This window comes from Chiloscyllium plagiosum, chromosome 19 (assembly GCF_004010195.1).
Source record: "Chiloscyllium plagiosum isolate BGI_BamShark_2017 chromosome 19, ASM401019v2, whole genome shotgun sequence".
Taxonomy (NCBI): Eukaryota; Metazoa; Chordata; class Chondrichthyes; order Orectolobiformes; family Hemiscylliidae; genus Chiloscyllium; species Chiloscyllium plagiosum.
Window position 1 is genome coordinate 63,036,864 of NC_057728.1, and position 19,948 is coordinate 63,056,811.

General features: G+C 42.2%; 2 protein-coding genes across 9 annotated transcripts in view; one reads left to right on the plus strand and one right to left on the minus strand.

Annotated features, from left to right (window-relative positions):
- Positions 1-8,139, plus strand: part of mdm2 (MDM2 proto-oncogene) — a 76,549-nt gene extending 68,410 nt beyond the window's left edge. Inside the window, exons 12-13 of one of the 6 annotated variants that reach the window (XR_006314401.1) lie at positions 5,667-5,774; positions 7,559-8,139. The gene's annotated coding sequence lies outside the window, so the exon portion shown is untranslated. Of the gene's footprint in view, positions 1-5,666; positions 5,775-6,324; positions 6,516-7,558 lie in introns of those variants that run through there. The other 5 variants (XR_006314399.1, XR_006314400.1, XR_006314403.1 and 2 more) reach the window with 5 other exon arrangements.
- The window catches only part of LOC122559327 (carboxypeptidase M-like), an 80,938-nt gene that overhangs the window by 10,244 nt on the left and 50,746 nt on the right, over positions 1-19,948 (minus strand). For 2 of the 3 annotated variants that reach the window (XM_043708707.1, XM_043708706.1), the window contains 3 exons: positions 8,677-8,915; positions 6,559-6,726; positions 2,215-2,367 (listed from right to left, as the gene is read on the minus strand). In XM_043708707.1, coding sequence (XP_043564642.1) covers positions 2,215-2,367; positions 6,559-6,726; positions 8,677-8,915 — 560 coding nt within the window. The remainder of the gene's footprint in view (positions 1-2,214; positions 2,368-6,558; positions 6,727-8,676; positions 8,916-19,948) is intronic. The other variant, XM_043708708.1, reaches the window with a different exon arrangement.

The following is a 19,948-nucleotide window of genomic DNA, read 5'->3' on the forward strand; positions in this document are numbered from 1 at the left end:
CAAGATGAGGGCCAGTATGTCTCTCCCTCTTTGTTCCATAACCATCTATCACAGACCCCAGTCAGCGATTACCTCAAAAAATATATAATTAGGAGACTGGAATTTCCTCAGTTGAGGACTGACTCTGAGCTGGCTGGCCACAGCCAGTGTACTGTGCACAACTAAATAATGGGTGACTTGGTGAAGGGATACTGGCCTCTGTGCAATTATTTCAGGCCCATAGCCTTGTATCCTTGCTATCACAAGTGCACATCTAAATACTTCTGAAATGTTGCAAGGATTTCTGCCTCCATCTTACTGTCCCCTGCAATGGAGGTATTTGCTGCTCCTAGGACCTTCTGCAATTTGTGCCAAATTTAAGTCCCAGTACTTCCCAGGTCAAACAATGTCAGAACTACCATTCATGATATGTTCCTGCACAGTTCTGTGCTGTGCTTGAAGCTTGGAACTCTGAACTGTGTTCAACCTCCAATTGCTCCTCTCAAATACAATGAAAAATCTTAAAACCCATCTCACAAACATGTATTGTAACTTAACAGTCTTGCATCTGTCTCTTCCATAAAATTATATATATTTATTCTTTACATGTATTCTACTTTTGCAAATTTAAAAATAATTGGCAGTGAAAATAACTTGGAAGCTTCAATAGCTGTATTTATAAGCCAAGGCCCACAGCAAAGGAAATATAGGTCTGGATTATCTTACAAACATCCCAGAGGCATTGGGGTGGAGTGCCTGCCTTGTGCTACATTAAGCCTGCAATGGATTCCGTCTGTTTGTCTGGGTCAGCATGAATTATGCAGGGAAATCTTCCAGAGGGATATTCTGTGCTGCTATATGCCCTGAGGAGGGGGAAAGCTATTGAAAGGGGAACAGCCCCAGAGAATAACAGCTGCTTCACTCTCCAAAGATGCTGAGTTACTACAGGTTAAGCTTGGGCCTTGATCTGGTGAGTACCTCTGTTGTCTCTCAAAAGGGAAGTCCAGTACTACCCTCGGGATGACCACCACCTTCCTCTTGTAGTCCCTCAAACCACTGAGTTCAGTGTAAAACGCCAGTTCATACACTGGGTCACAATTCACATACAGTGGACCTTTGAGGGGGCCATTGACAGACCTCTGCAAGGAAGGGTGTCAGTGTATTCAAGATGGCTGGACGTGGTAGGCTTTATCACCCAGTTTCTGGATTAGTGGTGCTGAAAGAGCACAGCAGTTCAGGCAGCATCCAAGGAGCAGCGAAATCGGTTGAAATGTTGGGACACGGGGCGGTGTGGTTGATTGGTGCGGGTGTCCCGGAGATTTTCCCTAAAGCGCTCTGCTAGGAGGCGCCCAGTCTCCCCAAAGTAGAAGAGACCGCATCGGGAGCAACGGATACAATAAATGATATTAGTGGATGTGCGTTCCTCAAAATATAATGAGGAATGAACTAAGTAAGTACAAGTCAGATTATAGATTACAACTAAAATGTTTCTAGACAATTAGAAAGTACTGGTTCAAATACCATTTAGATTAAATATTCTGTAGTATATAGGTATGAAAATGTTGATACCCAGAACAGTATAATACCTCTCACTGTGATGATTAAAGATTATGGGGCATGGTTAGCTATGGACCTACATTCGATTCCAGCCTTAGGTGACTGTCCGTGTGGAGTTTGCACATTCTCCCTTTGTCTGTGTGGTTTTCCTCCAGGTACTCCCACAGTCCAAAGATGTACTGGTAGTGGGTTAACCTTGGTAAATTGCCCTGTAGTTTCCAGGGTGTGCAGGCTAGGTGGATTAGCCATGGTAAATTTGGGGTTATGGGTCTGGGTGGGATATCTTCAGAGGGTCAGTGCAGACTCAATGGGCTGAATGGCCTCTTTCCACACTGTGAATTCTATGATTCTATTACATTATGAAAAAGACAAAGACTCAGAGAAAGAAGAATCTTGGCTTCAACAGAGTCAGTTATGCTTCTGTAAAGCTACACACAGTTGCTAGGTGGCCAAACCAAACATACAACATATTCAGTGGCTCTTCAGAACTAGAACCAATGAAAAAAATAAGCAGACAAAGTGATCACCAACATAATTAAATGAACTAGATATCAAATAATGATGGAATGATTTGGTCCTTTGAACATGTCCAATTTATGACAAAATAAATTTGATGTTCAAGTAAACACAGCTACCTACCCCATTGCTGTTGCCCAAGAGATGAGAATTTGTACATACCAAGATGAACAAGTTTGAGGAGATTAATCAGGGATTCTTTATTGTCATTCCAGTATTCCTCCAAATAGGATGCTGGTGGATTTTTACAACATGACATCTCTATAGTTAGCTCAAAGCATTGTCCCCAAATATAGTTGAAGTCTTGCATTCCACCTAACAGAAAAAAATTTGAAAGTTGATATCATTTCTTCATAACATATTCTGATAGTTATATTTGCTTCATATTTTTTTCTTCAAAATATATATTTGAGCCGATGTTAAAGACTGACAAATGGTTAACAGATGACAAAAATAATTATGTGTATATATTATTCTAGGGACATATCACTGGAAATGGAAAATTGGCTTTGCAGTTGTAGTACATAAATGGGAAATGAATTAGGGATGGTGAATTGATGGGTCATCCAGTATTTCATTTACAATACCAAGTTCTAATAAGTGTATTCAGGATGGAAATAAGTCATAACGAGTAACAATTTACAGATTTAGCTGAGCTCGCTGATCTTAGCCAGTGGAAAAGCTGTTAAAGGTGGCAAAATGCTCCAAGTTTTTTTTAGATTAGATTACAGTGTGGAAACAGGCCCTTCGGCCCAACAAGTCCACACCGACCCGCCGAAGCGAAACCCACCCATACCCCTACATTTACCCCTTACCTAACACTACGGGCAATTTAGCATGGCCAATTCACCTGACCCTGCACATCTTTTGGACTGTGGGAGGAAACCGGAGCACCCGGAGGAAACCCACGCAGACACGGGGAGAACGTGCAAACTCCACACAGTCAGTCGCCTGAGGCGGGAATTGAACCCGGTTCTCAGGCGCTGTGAGGCAGCAGTGCTAACCACTGTGCCACCGTGCCGCCCAGTTAAGGAGGGGAAATCTAGCAAGGTCCTCCTACTGATCATTATTCAAATCCTCCAGCTAGTGACAAGTCTAAATTCAGTTGTGATTCTCGCTCATCCCATTCCTAAGTTGATAAAGTCAGATTTCTCAAAGAGGAATATTTATTCTCTCAATCCTCTATAACTGTCCTGTGCATGTCTGTTGAAACAGATATGGTTTTCCGGTCTCAGTCACCACAGGGGTATGAAAACAATGAAAAAGCACCCAATAATGTTGATAATTAGCAAAATGTTGATATATAGCAAAAGCACTGGATTTTCTGGAACTGTTGGGAATATCTGATCTCTGCCTTAATTCCATTTTACTGCCTGTCCCCATAACCCGAGAATATATTTCAAAAATGGGTCTACCTCAGCCTTGAATATATTCAATGACCTTATCTCCATTAGCTGTCCAAACTATAGCATTTTAAAGGTTCACGTTTATCAGAAGAATTCCTCCTCATCTCTTCTTAGGTAAGCAGGATGTTAATCTTAAATTAAAGAAGGAAGCATATATAAGGTATGGACAGGATAGATCGAGTGAGTCCTTAGAAGAGTATAAAGGCAGTAGGAGTATACTTAGGAGGGAAACCAGGAGGGCAAAAAAGGGAACACGAGATAGCTTTGGCAAATAGAATTAAGGAGAATCCAAATATATTAAGGACAAAAGAGTAACTAGGGAGAGAATAGGGCCCCTGAGAGATCAGCAAGGCGGCCTTTGTGTGGAGCCGCAGAAAATGGGGGAGATACTAGATGAGTATTTTGCATCAGTGTTTACTGTGGAAAAGGATATGGAAGATATAGAATGTAGGGAAATAGATGGTGACACCTTGCAAAATGTCCATATTACAGAGGGCAGAGCAATAGATGTGATCTATATGGACTTCAGTAAGGCGTTCGGCAAGGTTCTCCATGGGAGACTGATTAGAAAGGTTAAATCTCATGGAATACAGGGAGAAGTAGCCATTTGGATACAGAACTGGCTCAAAAGGTAGAAGACAGAGGGTGATGGTGGAGGGTTGTTTTTCAGGCTGGAGGGCTGTGACCAGTGGAGAGCCACAAGGATCGGTGCTGGGTCCACTACTTTTTGTCATTTACATAAATTATTTGGATGCGAGCATAAGAGGTACAGTTAGTAAGTTTGCAGATGACATGAAAATTGCAGGTGTAGTGGACAGCGAAGAAGGTTACCTCAGATTACATCAGGATCATGACCAGATGGGCCAATGGGCTGAGAAGTGGCAGACGGAGTTTAATTTAGATAAATGTGAGGTGCTGCATTTTGGGAAAGCAAATCTTAACAGGACTTATACACTTAATGGCAAGGACCTAGGTAGTGTTGTTGAACAAAAAGACCTTGGGGAGTGTAGGTTCATAGCTCCTTGAAAGTGGAGTTGCAGGTAGATAGGATAGTGAAGGCGGCGTTTGGTATGCTTTCCTTTATTGGTCAGAGTATTGAGTACAGGAGTTGGGAGGTCATGTTGCGGCTATACAGGACATTGGTTAGGCCACTGTTGGAATATTGTGAGAAATTCTGGTCTCCTTCCTATCGGAATGATGTTGTGAAACTTGAAAGGGTTCAGAAAGTATTTCCAAGGATGTTGCCAGGGTTGGAGGATTTGAGCTTTAGGGAGAGGTAGGGGCTGTTTGCCCTGGAGCATCGGAGGTTGAGGGGTGACCTTATAGAGGTTTACAAAATCATGAGGGGCATGGATAGGATAAATAGACAAAGTCTTTTCCCTGGGGTTGGTTAGTCCAGAACTAGAGGGCATAGGTTTAGGGTGAGAGGGGAAAGATATAAAAGAGACCTAAGGGGCAACTTTTTTTTTTTTACACAGAGGATGGTACATGTATGGAATGAGCTGCCAGAGGATGTGGTGAAGGCTGGTACAATTGCAGCATTTAAAAGGCATCTGGATGGGTATATGAATAGGAAGGGTTTGGAGGGATATGGGCCGGGTTGGCAGGTGGGACTAGTTTGGATTGGGATATCTGGTTGGCATGGACGGGTTGGACCGAAGGGTCTGTTTCCATGCTGTACATCTGTGACTCTACTGTCCCTTCGTTTTATAAATCCCCAAGGGAAACATTAACCCAGCTGTTAAAGCCTTTGCAGCATCTCAGATTTTTAAAAATGTCTCAATCTTCTGTAATCCACTGAGTATCGGCTCAATCTGCCTTCATTAAAAGAACTTTTCTTTGTACCAGAAATCCACTAATGAACATTACCGTAACTGCCTCCAATGAAAGTAAATCCTTCCCTAAATACAGGGACCAATACACAGTACTCCAGGTGTGCTCTCACCAAATGCCCTGCACAATTGTAGCAAGATTCCCTTCCTTTAAAAGTCCCCCCACCTTGTATAAAAGTCAATATTCTGTTTGCAACTCCTTATTACTTAATATACCCGGAAGCTACCCATTTGTATTTCGGGGGTGAGGACATCCAGACGTGTTGGAGGAGTATGTTATAAGCGATTGCGTCAACTGGTGCAAGCTGATTGAGAAGTCATGGGGCAGGGATAGATTGTAAACATCAATTCACTGCACCTTCATCCATTTTGAAAGGAATTCTACATCTTCAGCAACTACACCCATCTGAACACTAATGCCTACAGGGAAGAACCGTCGCCGGACACTCACTTTCTGGATTCAGTCAAAGATCCATAAATTAACGTAAGTGTCTTTCAGTTTGGAATTATTCTTCATTCTCCAGAATTTCCTTTCCTCACAGTGCTAGTCTGCGCCATATTCAAGCCAGTTAGCCAGCTGAGTGAACTGACTTCCAATTACGTGAAATGGGGCTATAGAAATGCAAGTGTTGACTGTTATTGCTACACTGTGTCTGAGGATTCAATGGGAAGTTAGTTTTTTTTATCCTTACATCATTAAAACGTGATGGCTACGAATGTTGGAACACAGCATGGTGCCCAGGGCAGCACCATGAAGCTAAAGGAGCATCCTGCCCTTTCCAGACAAATCAGGAGGTAAAAATGAGGGAAAAAACTCTTTTGCAGCCCCCAATGATCACTGCTTAAGTCATTTCTCATCCCGGGTAATGCCTGCTTAGCTGTGGGCAGATGGGTTTCCAAAACGAGTCTGGAAACCAGTTTAACAGCAGTCTCAAAACACAGTCAAATTACATTTGAGCCTTTGCAAAACTAAATTTATCACAGCTGTTTACTGGTTAAAAATAATCACCAAATTTAACTTTTTCATCCCATAGTGTTGAAGAGAGTTCTACTGGATTACAAAACAAAATTTATTTCTGAGTGAGTGATCTGCAAGGGACAGATGTTTTGAAAAAGGACAAGAACTTTGACTTCTACAACCCCCCCCCCAATAAATAAGCAGGTAATTAACCTGCATATCAGAGTTCTCCATCATGGTTCTTTGTATTCATTCTGGGTAGGAATTAAAGATAATCACAATCTGATTTGTAAACAGCTACAAGGTTTACCTGAAAAATAATACCAATCAGCTCCATTGGTAATTCCATCCTTGAAATTTGGGGTGGTTACACATTCATCCCCGTTGTACATGGTGGCGTGGCTGTAAGAATAATTCTTCGCAAGATACACAAAGACATCATCATCAGGACACCTGCTGTAGCCAGAGTAATCTATGGCTTTCACAGAGAGGGAGGAACTCAAGTTTAGTTATGAAGCTGAAGAAACCTCAAGAATAAACACAGTGATCTGTTTCAGACAGACAATCGGTGAGTGTCATGGAGTTAAAGCAATTATACTGCAAACATATCATAGCAAATTCAAGGTTAAGTTTTAAGAATGTTGGACTTTAAAGCATAACTGAATGATCAGAGAAGTTGAAGGTTGATCTGGCAATATGGGTGCAGAAATGTTTGGAATTACTCCTGATGTGGAGATGTCGGTGTAGGTCTGGGGCAGACAAAAGTTAAAATCACACAACATCAAGTTATAGACCAACAGGTTTATTTGGAAGTACAAGCTTTTGGAGTGCTGCTTCTTCGTCAGCCACCTGACAAAGGAGCAGCGCTCCGAAAGCTTGTACATCCAAGTAAACCTGTTGGTCTATAACCTGGTGTTGCGTGATTTTAACTTGGAATTACTCCGATCACCAGATGGCAATGATGCTGTGGTCTTGCTTTACATTGCAGGTTTTGGCTCAATGGCCAATCTGCTCCTTCAACTTGGCTAGTCCAACCCATTTCCATAATGTACTCTCAATCTCCTAAATGTATAAGATAGGATTTTGTCTGGGCGGTCCTACATCTGGCATAGTGGATTCCCATCGACCAGGATTCTTTCTTCAGAACTGAAAAAATCACATTGGATCGGAAACATTCACGGTTTTTCCTCTCAACTTGCTGCCAGACCTGCTGAGTTTCCTTAGCATTCTCTCTCATTGTCTCCAGCATCCCCAGTACAGTATTGTGCTTTGGTTGTTACATGATGTGCTTTTTTTTCTTTAAATCACAGCCACCAACCTGCATCCTCACTGAGCCAAAGCATGAGGCATTTTGATAGTCAAGTGGTCACCAATTTGAATGTTTGGTAGCTGCCTCATCTCTAACCATGCTTCAGGGTAAGCTCCAATATGTCTATGAAGCATTTTCTTTGTCCTTCCTTGGACTTCAGTCAACAGTGGAGAAATACTACCTCTGATTCTTTGAAGTGGATTTACAGGAGCTTTGCCTGCATGCCTGTGGAGAGGGCTTCATTAAGGAAAACACTTGCTGGTCTGTGCACAGCTAGGTTCAAGTCCAGGAGCACGCGGCATCAATGTCCACAGGACATGTTGAATCATGATAACAAGCAACACTTTCCATCTGCTGCGAGTGAGATACAGACACCTTTTGCCTGTTCTACTATTGAGGCCGCTTTGGACCATCATTTAATGGCCTAGTGGTTTTATCACTGGACTACTAATCCAGAGACCCAGATAATGTTTTGGGGACCTGGGTGTAAATCCTGCAATGGCATATCATGGAATCTAAATTCAATAAAAGTCTGAATTTGAGAGTCTAATGATGATCATGAAACCATTTCAATTGTTGGATAACCCCACCTGGTTCACAAATATCTTTTAGAGGAGGCAATTGCCCTTACCTGGTCTGGCCTACATGTGACTCCAGACCCACAGTAATGTGGATGATTCTGAGCTGCCCTCTGGATAATTAGGGATGGGCAATAAAAGCTAGCTCAGAAGGCAACACCCACATTTACGAGTAAAAGAAAATGGGTCCCAGTCATAAATTAGAATATGATTATCACTTCAAAGCACAGAACTTTACAAAAAAAGGTCCAAATAATTAATGCATTAAAATGCAGTAATGTTAAATAGTAAACTTTAAATATCTTTAGATTAGATTAGATTACGAATGTGCAAACTCCACACAGTCAGTCGCCTGAGGCGGGAATTGAACCCGGGTCTCTGGCGCTGCGAGGCAGCAGTGCTAACCACTGTGCCATCGTGCCGCCCATATCATAGAAGAAATCTTCAGTATCTTTACACCGAGCAAGTAATCAACACAGTGTTAATAACTGTACAATTAGTTTGCATCCTTTTCAAAAAGGCAATGTTTCAGCTACATTACCTGGTTGTATGTCGTCATATGGATAACTGGCTACAAGAGCCCCTCCATGCAAACTTGTAGATAGAACAAAGGTTTCATTCATTATCCACCTCATTATTGCTCTGGTTTCTGGTTCAAATCGTGCCACGTTTTTTTCAATCCAATCCATTATTGCACTGGTTTCCAATTCTAATAATAAAGTGTTATTTTCAAAGGCATCGGGGAAGTTTCTATTCAAATCAATTTGCCTTTTATTGTATCTGAGTAAAGGAGTGGAAGATTAAAGTACTTTTTAGTCAAATACAGCAATATCAACACAACAAGACAAAGAACTGTGGATGCTGCAAGTCTTAAACAAAAACTGCTGGAAAAACTCAGCAGGTCTAGCAGCATCTGTGGAGAAAAAGCAGAGTTAACATTGAGTCTGTTAATCAGAATTGATAGCAGGAGGAAAACATGGTGTTTAGTGTCATCGAGTGAGATGTACAGCATGGAAACAGACCCTTTTGTCCAACTTGTCCATGCTGATCAGATATCCCAAATTAATCTAGTCCCATTTGGCCCTTATCCCTGTAACCGTTTCTATTCACGTACACATCCAAATACCTTTTGAATGTTGTCATTGTACCAGCCTTTCTTCCATCGACTCAATCTATACTTCCCACTGCCTTGGGAAAGCAGCCAACATAATCACAGACCCCTCCCACCCCGGTTATGCTCTCTTCCATTGGGCAGAAGATACAAAAGTTTGAAAACACATACCAACAGATTCAAGAACAGCTCCTTCCCCGCTGTTATCAGACTTATGAACAGACCCGGGTTCAATTCCCGACTCAGGCGACTGACTGTGTGGAGTTTGCACATTCTCCCCGTGTCTATGTGGGTTTCCTCCGGGTGCTCCGGTTTCCTCCCACAGTCCAAAAATGTGCAGGTCAGGTGAATTGGCCATGCTAAATTGTGCGTAGTGTTAGGTAAGGGCTAAATGTAGGCTTATGGGTGGGTTGCGCTTCGGCGGGTCGGTGTGGACTTATTGGGCCAAAGGGCCTGTTTCTATACTGTAAGTAATCTAAAACTCAGACACCTCATATGAGAGTTGATCTTTCTCTGCATCTTGTTTGCAGCTGGAGCACTATTTTGTATTCTATTCTATTACCCGAATATATTTATGTAGGGTCTGACTTGTCTGGTTAGAATGTAAAACAATACTTTTCACTATTTTGGTACATGTGACAATAATAAATCAAATCAAATCTTGTGTCCTGGCTTACTACTAAAGGTCCTTTTATCTGCCTACCCCTTTCATATCTGTGTCTCTGGGCTCGACTCCACCTATCCACTCACCTTTCCTCACTCACTCTTTAACCCCTCCCCCCAAAAAAAAGCACGCTCACACACACACACTCCCCTGTCTTCAGCATATATACCACCTTTTCCCAGCTGCTGAGTCCTGAAGCGTCACTGGACTCGAAATGTTAACTCTGCTTTCTCTCCAAAGATGCTACCAGACCTGCTGAGTTGCTCCAGCAATTTCAGTTTCTGTTACAGCACTATCGATTCCTTCTGCACAAATTGTACCAGTTGTAGAGTTAAAAACATTTTAATTTTCAACAAGATCAGTTGGGTTCCCTCATTTCAGTTTCGAAATTGCCATAAAATGTCAGCTCCCAACAGAAATAGACAACTTCACACAACTGAGAAACCACAGTGATTTTTCAATAAGTTATCAATCTCAAATGAAGATCATAGAAATAAAACAAAACAGTGATTGAAGCAGATTATTTAAGACATCACTTATTGCCAGTTTCTAATGGAGAATAGATCATAATGTTGAGAAGATCAATATAACTGAAATAATGATTCAATTGGGAAAGTACACCAGTCTTGTCTAGATTGATTCAAACCTAGACAGAAACCTATTGAAAAGAAATTGAATTTACATTAGTCAATTTTCACATGACTTTGTAGGAAGGCAAAGTAATAAAATGCATCTTTCCACATGTGATTCTTTCCTGCTTGTGTTCCCTTTGATTACTTGACTGAAACCTTCAAGACTTGCATTGGGTTAATTTCCACAATCTTACTCATGTCAATAGTGCACATTCTTGTACGATTGTATGGGAGGTGGCCAATTAAAGGAGCACCTCTATGTTCGCCAACCAGTTGGGAACCACAGTCGGGTATCAAAGTCAGGAGTTCAGGGTAGTGTAATCCATTGGCAGCAGCCATAGTGTGATCAGGAGGGAATGATGCTGACACTCAGCCAGTGGAGATCTGTGATGGTTGTGAACATGCATCTCCACAACCTCCCCACCAAACAGGGTGAAGACAGCAGTCCCAGTTTTTTTCTTGCCTGTATCATTGAAAGCCACCACAAAAGCAAAGCTCTGCATATGCTGGAAGTCTGAAATAATTTTTTAAAAAAGAAAACAAAGCTGGCAAGCCTCAGTAGGTCAGGAAGCATCTGCAAAGAGAAACCCAGTTAACGTCTCAGGTCAATGGCCTGAACAAGGTGGATTGTTAATTAGCCGCCTCTTTAAGATCACAGAGTCATCAACCAGAAAGGTTAATCCTGTTTCTGCAAAGATGCTGCTTGACCTGTTGAGCTTTTCCACGTGTTTTCGTCTATTTCAAGCTGTTTATTTGCACCACAACACAATGTGTTGAGTATGTCCTGCACATGTGCACAAACAGTGTCAGTGGCAGAAAGGGAGAGATTCTTTTGAAGTGTGGCTTGTATCTCGTCACATTGTTTTCAATTGGAAATTAATATTTACAATGCAGTCAGAAAGTGGCTATTGGTAAGAAACTGAAAACAGATTCCTGTTCAGATTGACTGTTCCCAAAAATGTTAAATCTCGTTCACCTGTAATGTTGCCACCAGCAATGCAGCCTAACTTCAAGTGAAAACACAGCCAGGGGGTTGCATGATTCTTCCAGAACTACACTCCACTCAGTTAAACAGCCACTAAAGCGCTCTCTAATTGTCTTATTGATTAGCCCACCACTGGTCGTGTTCCTATCTCTAAGCCAGGAGGCCCAGGTTAAGGTTTCACCTACTCCAGAGGTGCGTAATAACATCTCTGAACAGGTCCTACCTAACAATGTTACCTTTGCTGCTGTGCCACCAGCTCTGGCAACCATGCGAGACACCAAAACACATTGGAAAGCCTGTCCACCAATTTCCTAAACCTACCCCACCCCCACCACCCCCCAAATTTCCCTACCTTCAAAACCAGCTCCGTTTCCTCAACCGCACTTTGCCTACCTCCAACACCAGTTCTATTTCTCAATTCCCCTCTCCCTATCTCCAAAACCAGCTCCACTGGACCTGGAGAATTCCAGCAGGTCTTGTATTTTTTTTTCACTCTGGGGGATGCTCAATGCTGCAGTTGTCCAAGTCTCTCATTCCTCCAATTCCATCTTTGTACTTTAGTCCTCTGCGGTTCTGAAGTTTAGCATTTGCTCATTGCCAGTTTCTATACTTGTCCCATTGACCTTTTTTCTTTGCCCATACACAAGTTTATCACAAATTCCTTAGCTTTCCAATGGTAAGCGCCTAATCTGACACAGCAGAAATTCAAAGTTTAAGATTTCAAAAAGTTAGAGAGAACTGGGCTGAAGAGAGATAATATCTGAACACAACGGAAACAGTATGGTCAAAAGAGTGAAAAAAATGCTGCTTCCTCAAGGAGGAAACATAAAAGGAAATTAAAAATGAAGAAGTTAATTTAAATTAACAGTGCAGTGCAAATAATTTGAAATATTGAAGGAAAATGAAATGAATGGATAGAAAGTAGAAATACTAAAATTGGCTGGCTGATCTATTAAAGATGGAAATTCTCTGTTCACTTGTGGGACATGTTGTGTCACTGACTGGTCACCATGTATTGCCCATCTCTAATTGCCTTTGAATGGAGTGGCTTGCTCTGCCATTTCAGAGGGCAAATGAGAGTCAACCACATTACCGTGGGGTTGGAGTCACATGTAGACCAAACCAGATAAGGATGGCAGATTTCCTTCCTTGAAGGACATTAGCGAGCTAGATAGGTTTTTCCGACAATTGAAAGTAGTTTAATGGTCATCAGTAGACTCTTAATTTTAGTATTATTGAATTCAAATTCACCATCAAATCTGTGGGATTTGAACCCAGGACCCCAGAACATTACCTGAGTTTCTGGATTAATAGTGGAGCAATAATACCACAGGGCCATTACCCCACCTGCCCCCTCCCTCAACCCAATATGAGGTGGATGTGTAGGCAATTCAGTCCTTAGATCCTGCTCCACCATTCAATATGATCATAGCTGATCATCCAACCCCTAAGAACTATATCTAACTCCTTCTTGAAAACAGCCAACACTTTGATCTCCACCGTGTTCTGCAACAGGTAATTCCACAGACTCCCCACTTTTGCTGAAGAAATTTATCCCCATTTCAGTCCTAACTGGCACATCCTGTATCCTTAGGCTATTGCAGGATTGACAATGATTATTGGATTCATGGACCTATCAGAAATGCTGGAAAGACTACGGTCCACAGTGTCGCACACACACCTTTTCACAAAGCAATCACATTTATAACCCCATCTCAGAGAAGACAGAGGTCAAACAGGGCTATGTCAATGCACCAAATCTCCTCTTCATTATCTTTGCTTCAATACTGTACTCCACCTCCAGCAAATTACCTCCACACATTGACAGAAAATATAAAATTGACAAGAAACAATTCAACCTTCATCATCTTCAATTCAAAACCAGAGTGACCCAACCCCACAAAGTCACTGATCTTCATTATGCAGATAGAGCTTGTGTGTGACCACACAAATTGAACTCCAGGTCATTGCTAACTCCTTCTTCAAAGCAGATGGGAACATGGTCCTTTTCTTAAACACCCAGAAAACTAAGGCTCTCTACCAACCAGCTGCTCCAGTACAACACTCCCCCTGTCAATTAGTATCAACACAGAGATCCTAGAAAATGCGGACCATTTTGCAAACCTGCTTGGAGTGAAGTTAAACCTAGATAAGGAAAAGCATCATGCCTCCAGGGTCTCAAACCCAAGAGTTAGTAGCATAGGCAACATTTCTTCCAGCTATACCCTCCTTGAAGACATTTTGCTCATCTTTCTGGTATAATTTCCATTTTAATCTTTCACCTTATTCCAACATCTTTCAATTGCTAAGGAGTGTGTCAAACTGGACTCAAAACTTGTAACTGTTTGTCTCTACAGACGCTGCCACATTTTGTTTCAGATGTGTGAAAGATGTTTCAGACCTGCTGAATTTCTCCAGCACACTTTGTTTCAGATTCCAGGATCTGCAGAGTTTTGCCTGTATCAGAGACCAATATCATGGTTTACAGCACAGCCGGGATCCCATGTTCTTACAGATTTTTGGACTTGGACAACATCTAGCAGGCATGTCAAATCATTTGGTGATACAAAGACGGTGGTGGTGTAAGATCCTTCAAAGTCAAAGAAAAAGGTTGCCAACAGCAACACTCTCTCCCAAGCCAACTTTTCAATAACAAGGGGCAAATCATTCAAAATCAACTCCACTGTGTGGGACATGTCCCTCATATACCCAACACCAAACACAAAGCAACCATTCTACTCTGAACTCAGCTGTGGAAGGAGACAACCAAGAGGTCAGTGGAACCACCTTAAAACACTGAAGCAGCTAAATGTCTCCATCAACACGAGAGTCTGCCTGGGGACTAACCAAGATGGGGACCGTTGATCGAATAAGGCATCAATCACAAGACATCAATGATGTGGAGGTGCCAGTGTTGGACTGGGGTGGACAAAGTTAATAATCACACAACACCAGGTTATAGTCTAACAGGTTTATTTGAAAGCACTAGCTTTTGGAGTGCTGCTCCTTCTTCAGGAGGCTAGTGGGACAGGATCATAGGACAGAATTTATCAGTAAAAGATCAATGTGTTGTACAACTGATGCAGTGTATTAGACGATTGAATACAGAACAAGTGGTAAGTGGTAATTTTCCCTCATTTTCTGAGAGTTTTATTATGAATTATGCATGCAAGACAAAAAGCTTTGATAAAATGTGTTTTTTTTTAAAAGCTTTACTCAAGTTGGGTACAACCAAATGACTATTTGGTGTTTGTTTAGTTAAAGATGTTGTTTCACCTTTTCGTCATGCCTATTCGGACTATGGGTAACAGATTTCCTGAAGGATAGTCTGCTTATAGAGTCAGAGTCATAGAGATGTACAGCTTGCTGAGCTTTCCTGGGCCCTAACATTTAACATTCTACTTAAGGAGGTGGCTTGCTTTGTAGAGTTTTGGAAGCTAAGCTCATTCAACAAAAGATGACAATATAAGATGCCCATGTGCACCTATGTGCAAATTGCATTGCTATATTGGTGTTTGTGATCTGCTTCCTGTTGCAATGATTAAAGTGTTGTCTATCATGTTTGCACCCATGACCAGCTGGATTATTTCCTCAGGGCTGAAACTGGCATTTGTGCAACTTATTGACTACTATTATTAGATCTGGTTTGCAGCTGAGAGATTTACTCCACTCCAACTTGCTGTCCCTTTTCAAATCTTGTAATGGCAGAGTGGACACAGCAAGGTCAGGAGTGAGGTGACCACAGTACACACCAAGTAGCAGTAGAGTCAGCACTAACAGCACATTTGTAGGATCCACAACTTTTGTAAAAGCTTCAAAGTTTTTTTTGCAGATCAGGTGATACTCCTTCATTACTGAACACCTAATTCAATCCAGCTTTTGCTGAACAAGCCCTTATGTTTAGGGTGAGGTTACATTCTCCAAGGCATGAAAGTCACGTGACAAGTTTGGTTGTGCTGAAAGCAATGTTCAATGTTCAGTGTAGATGAAATCATGTTCTGACACACTCGTTATTGAACTGACTGCAAAGTTAGAGTACCACATTTTGAAGTCTAATGCAAGTGGAGTTTGCAAGAAATAGGAGCAGGAGTTGGCCATTTGGCCCCTCAAACCTATCCCACCATTCATGGCTAATCTGCCCTATGGTTTGAACTCCTTTAATTCCAGATCATTATGTGGAGCTGCCTTCCGACTTTGTTCATTCCAGATCAGAGCATCAATTTCCCAATACACCAAACCTTATTTTAACCAGCACTCATTAACTGGCACTCTTATACACTGGAAAAATTACACAGTCAATTCTGCTATAATGCGGTGGTTCTGTTCTCGTGCAACCCAGTGTTAAGAAAATCATGTAATGACAGCACCATTTAAACTAATGGGGCCAGAATCCAGTTACAACCAATACACACTTTAAAAATTCACATTATAGAAACAGTGTCACCAAATTGTAAATCATATTATAGTGAATTTGCATTAATGAAACATTATAACAGAACAATCTGTACCTCAAATACCAGAAGTTTATGGCATTCTGTCCTATTATATGTATTTTTTTTAAAATGTATTTACCTCAATGTAAATGTATCTGTTCAATCAAATGGCTACACGAAATATCAACAGTTGATTTAATTTAGAGTCAATTTCTCCTCAAATACCATGATCTACCCGAATAGTCAGTGGAGGGTTTGAGTGAGAAGGCTCTGTTCCAGGAATGATTTATTGATACTTGTACTCTGGTCAGCAGCACAGTAACATACAGTGAACATCTCCAACTGAATAAAAAGATAAAGCTAAAAGAAAGTCCAACTTTGGTCAGCTGACTCCAGTGGCGACTACAGAGCAATGATACCTGCACTGCCAACCCTCCCTCTAGACCCACCAATGGTGGAGTTGCCATCCTTCAAATGCCAAGGTCACTGGGCCCATCTTGCCAACAGGCTGACGATGCCAAGTCCTACACTGGACCCACACCACCTTACCCTCTTTCCACTTTCTCTTCCCCCTCCTCTCCCAGCCAGGAGGCTGGAGTTCCACTGGCACTGCTGTCTTGCTGATAAGCAGGAGACTGACTCTGGGCCTACCACAACCAGGAGCTGCTGCTACCACCACCACGCTGATAAACAGGAGCCCCTGCTCCAGGCCCACCACAACCAGAAATCCCTGGCTCTGCCACCAGGCCATCACCTTGCCAAGACTCACTCCAGCTGCTCTCCTCCTCAATGTCACCTTCTCTGCAGCCAGGAGGAAGAAAAAACAAACAAAAAAGGGTGATGACTGAAGGAAGTGGCTGCCTGGTGCAAATGGGCCTAGGACACTGAACAATGGCTACCTCACAGGCACTGCCATCTTGGAAGGCAAAATTGCATTATTCAAAGAGATTTATGTTGTAAGTATAGTGATGCAAATACCCCCTGCATTAAGTTTCTATTAGTGTTATGTTTTGACATTGGATTATGTAGATCTCTTGATTATCTGGAGTGTTTGATCAACCAGCACATTCCTGACCCATAATGCCAGTTAGCAAAACATTCCCTGTATTTCAAAAATAAAAAGCTTACCTCTTGAAATATTTTGTGACCTAGCCTCCACAATTGTTTGGAATATAGCATTCCAGACAGTCAAATTCCTTCACATCTGTTTAAAAACTAAATTTGGAAGTGCAAGTTTTGGACTGGGATGGACAAAGTTAAAAATCACACCAGGTTATAGTCCAACAGTTATCTGGAAGCGCAAGCTTTCAGAGCACCGCTCCACTAGCTATGTGATGAAGGAGCAGCACTCTGAAAGCTAGCACTTCCAAATAAACCTGTTGGACTATAACCTGGTGTTGTGATTTTTAACTTTAAAAAATACAGGCACTAAGGTTTCTGTCAACTGTCTGTATTGGAGGTCAAAATTCAGTGTCCAGCACCTTTCACCTTCACTCTAATCGCTTAATGTTACTGTCAGATAGTTCAGTTTGATGACAATTAGCTCCTCACCTGCCCCTTCAGCTGGTTGCAACAAGTTTAATTTGAAAAGCATCACTTCCCATGTGGATATCTTACTCCTCCTACCCTCCTCCACCTCTCCTCTCCCCCCCACCCCCCCCCAAACCCACACCCTACCCCAGACCAAAGGAAACTACATTTAAAATGAGACATTTAACTAGGCCTTTTTATTTAGAATACATTTATTGGTTACTAAACGCAAGGATAAACGACAACAATACATCTACATACAGATTAGGAAAACGAAGGGAGTCCAAAGAGTTTAAAAAGTGAAATAAGAAACAAATCAGTCTTTATTCTTCATGAGAAAAGAATATTGAGAGATTGTTTAAGGCCAATGGGACAGGTTCATCCCGAGCTTTGCCATCATCAAGGTCTATTGAACACTGAAGTTTCCTTCTCTCTCTGATGTGATGGCAATGGTAATCACCATTGTTGATATATGACTGGAAGCACATTAGAGATTGCGATGCACATGCAACACTTTGCTGATGCCAGTGAAGTGGGCATTAAACAATTCAAGAATATTGTTGGCATATTCAGGAGTAGTGAATTGGATTGCAATCGTGTGCAGACTTGTTGCATTGTGGAGACTGCTCAGTTGTTCCATGTGAATCACAGAATGCAGCTTTTGTTATTGTGTCTAAGCAAGACTGCAGCTTTCAAAGTTCTTAAAACTTCAAGCTTTGGGATCGTTCAGGGAATATTTTCACATTCTGGCCATGGATAAAATGGGAGGAGAAAAAGTGAGGACTGCAGATGCTGGAGATCAGAGCTGAAAATGTGTTGCTGGAAAAGTGCAGCAGGTCAGGCAGCATCCAAGGAACAGGAGAATCGACATTTCGGGCATTAACCCTTCTTCAGGAATGAGCATTCCTGAAGGGCTTATGCCCGAAACGTCGATTCTCCTGTTCCTTGGATGCTGCCTGACCTGCTGCGCTTTTCCAGCAACACATTTTCAGCATGGATAAATTGGGGCAATCTTGTTTGATTAATTTGACTCATGACATCAGCAGGTACTTCTGTATGTGAGAGCTATCACAGAGGGGGAGCTCAAGGAAGGCGGTCACGTGATTATATGCTGCTCACTTCTTGATGCTCTGTGGCCCCCAGTGCTGAAGCCATCCTGCTCTAACCAGCTGTAGGCATACTCTAGGAGCTACACTGCTAGCACCATATTTAAAGCCCAGCTGAGCATTACCTCAAAATGTTGCCACTCTTCACAGCGTGGGAGGACAACATGGAAGAACAGCCAAGGACACAGTTGGCAGTGAAATTTCATTGGAAACAGAATGGCACAAGCATAAATATTCTGCCTCTTAACATCAACTCGACTGTCACTGAAACTTCAGCAATGAGAACGAAACTACATCCTTAGCACCATACCACGCTGGAGCCCTAAACAGGTGCTGGAAATCAAAAACAAATGTCTGTGATAGAGCCCTGTCTGAAGGAGTGCACTTTTTCCCAATGCCCAGCAGAGGACAACATTGCTCAACTCAGTATCACATGATGGGAAGTCTTCAGTGACAAAGTTAATGTTTGCTTTTTCCTTTTCCCATTGTTCAGCTAAACAGAAAAGCTGTGTTTGCTTCTAGAAACAAACAGGCTCCTTGCATTTTTACCAAATTAGGAGTAAACAAATGACAACTTTAGCCACCGCACATCTGTCTACTGAAGTCAGTCAGACGTACAGCATGGAAACAGATCCTTCGGTCCAACCTGTTCACGCCAACCAGATATCCCAACCCAATCAAGTCCCACTCGCCAGCACTCAGCCCATATCCCTCCAAACCCTTCCTATTCATATACCCATCCAAATGCCTTTTAAATGTTGCGATTGTACCAGCCTCCACCTTTTCCTCTGGCAGATCATTCCATACACATACCACCCTCTGCCCTTTAGGTCTTTTATATCTTTCCTCTCTCACCCTAAACCTATGCCCTCTAGTTCTGGACTCCCCAACTCCAGATACAAGACTGTCTATCCTATCCATGCCCCTCAATCTTATAAACCTTTGAGGTCATCCCTCAGCCTCCAATGCTTTAGGGAAAACAATTCCAGCCTGTTCAGTCTCTCCCTGTAGCTCAAATCCTCCAACCCTGGCAACATCCTTGTAAATCTTTTCCGAACCCTTTCAAGTTTCACAACATCTTTCCAATAGGAAGGAGCCCAGAATTGCACCCAATATTCCAACAGTGGCCTAACCAATGTCCTGGATTAGTGGTGCTGGAAGAGCACAGCAGTTCAATCGACGTTTCGGGCAAAAGCCCTTCATCAGGAATAAAGGCAGAGAGCTTGAAGCGTGGAGAGAGAAGCTAGAGGAGGGTGGGGGTGGGGAGAAAGAAGCATAGAGTACAATAGCTGAGTGGGGGAGGGGATGAAGGTGATAGGTCAGGGGGAGAGTGTGGAGTGGATCGGTGGAAA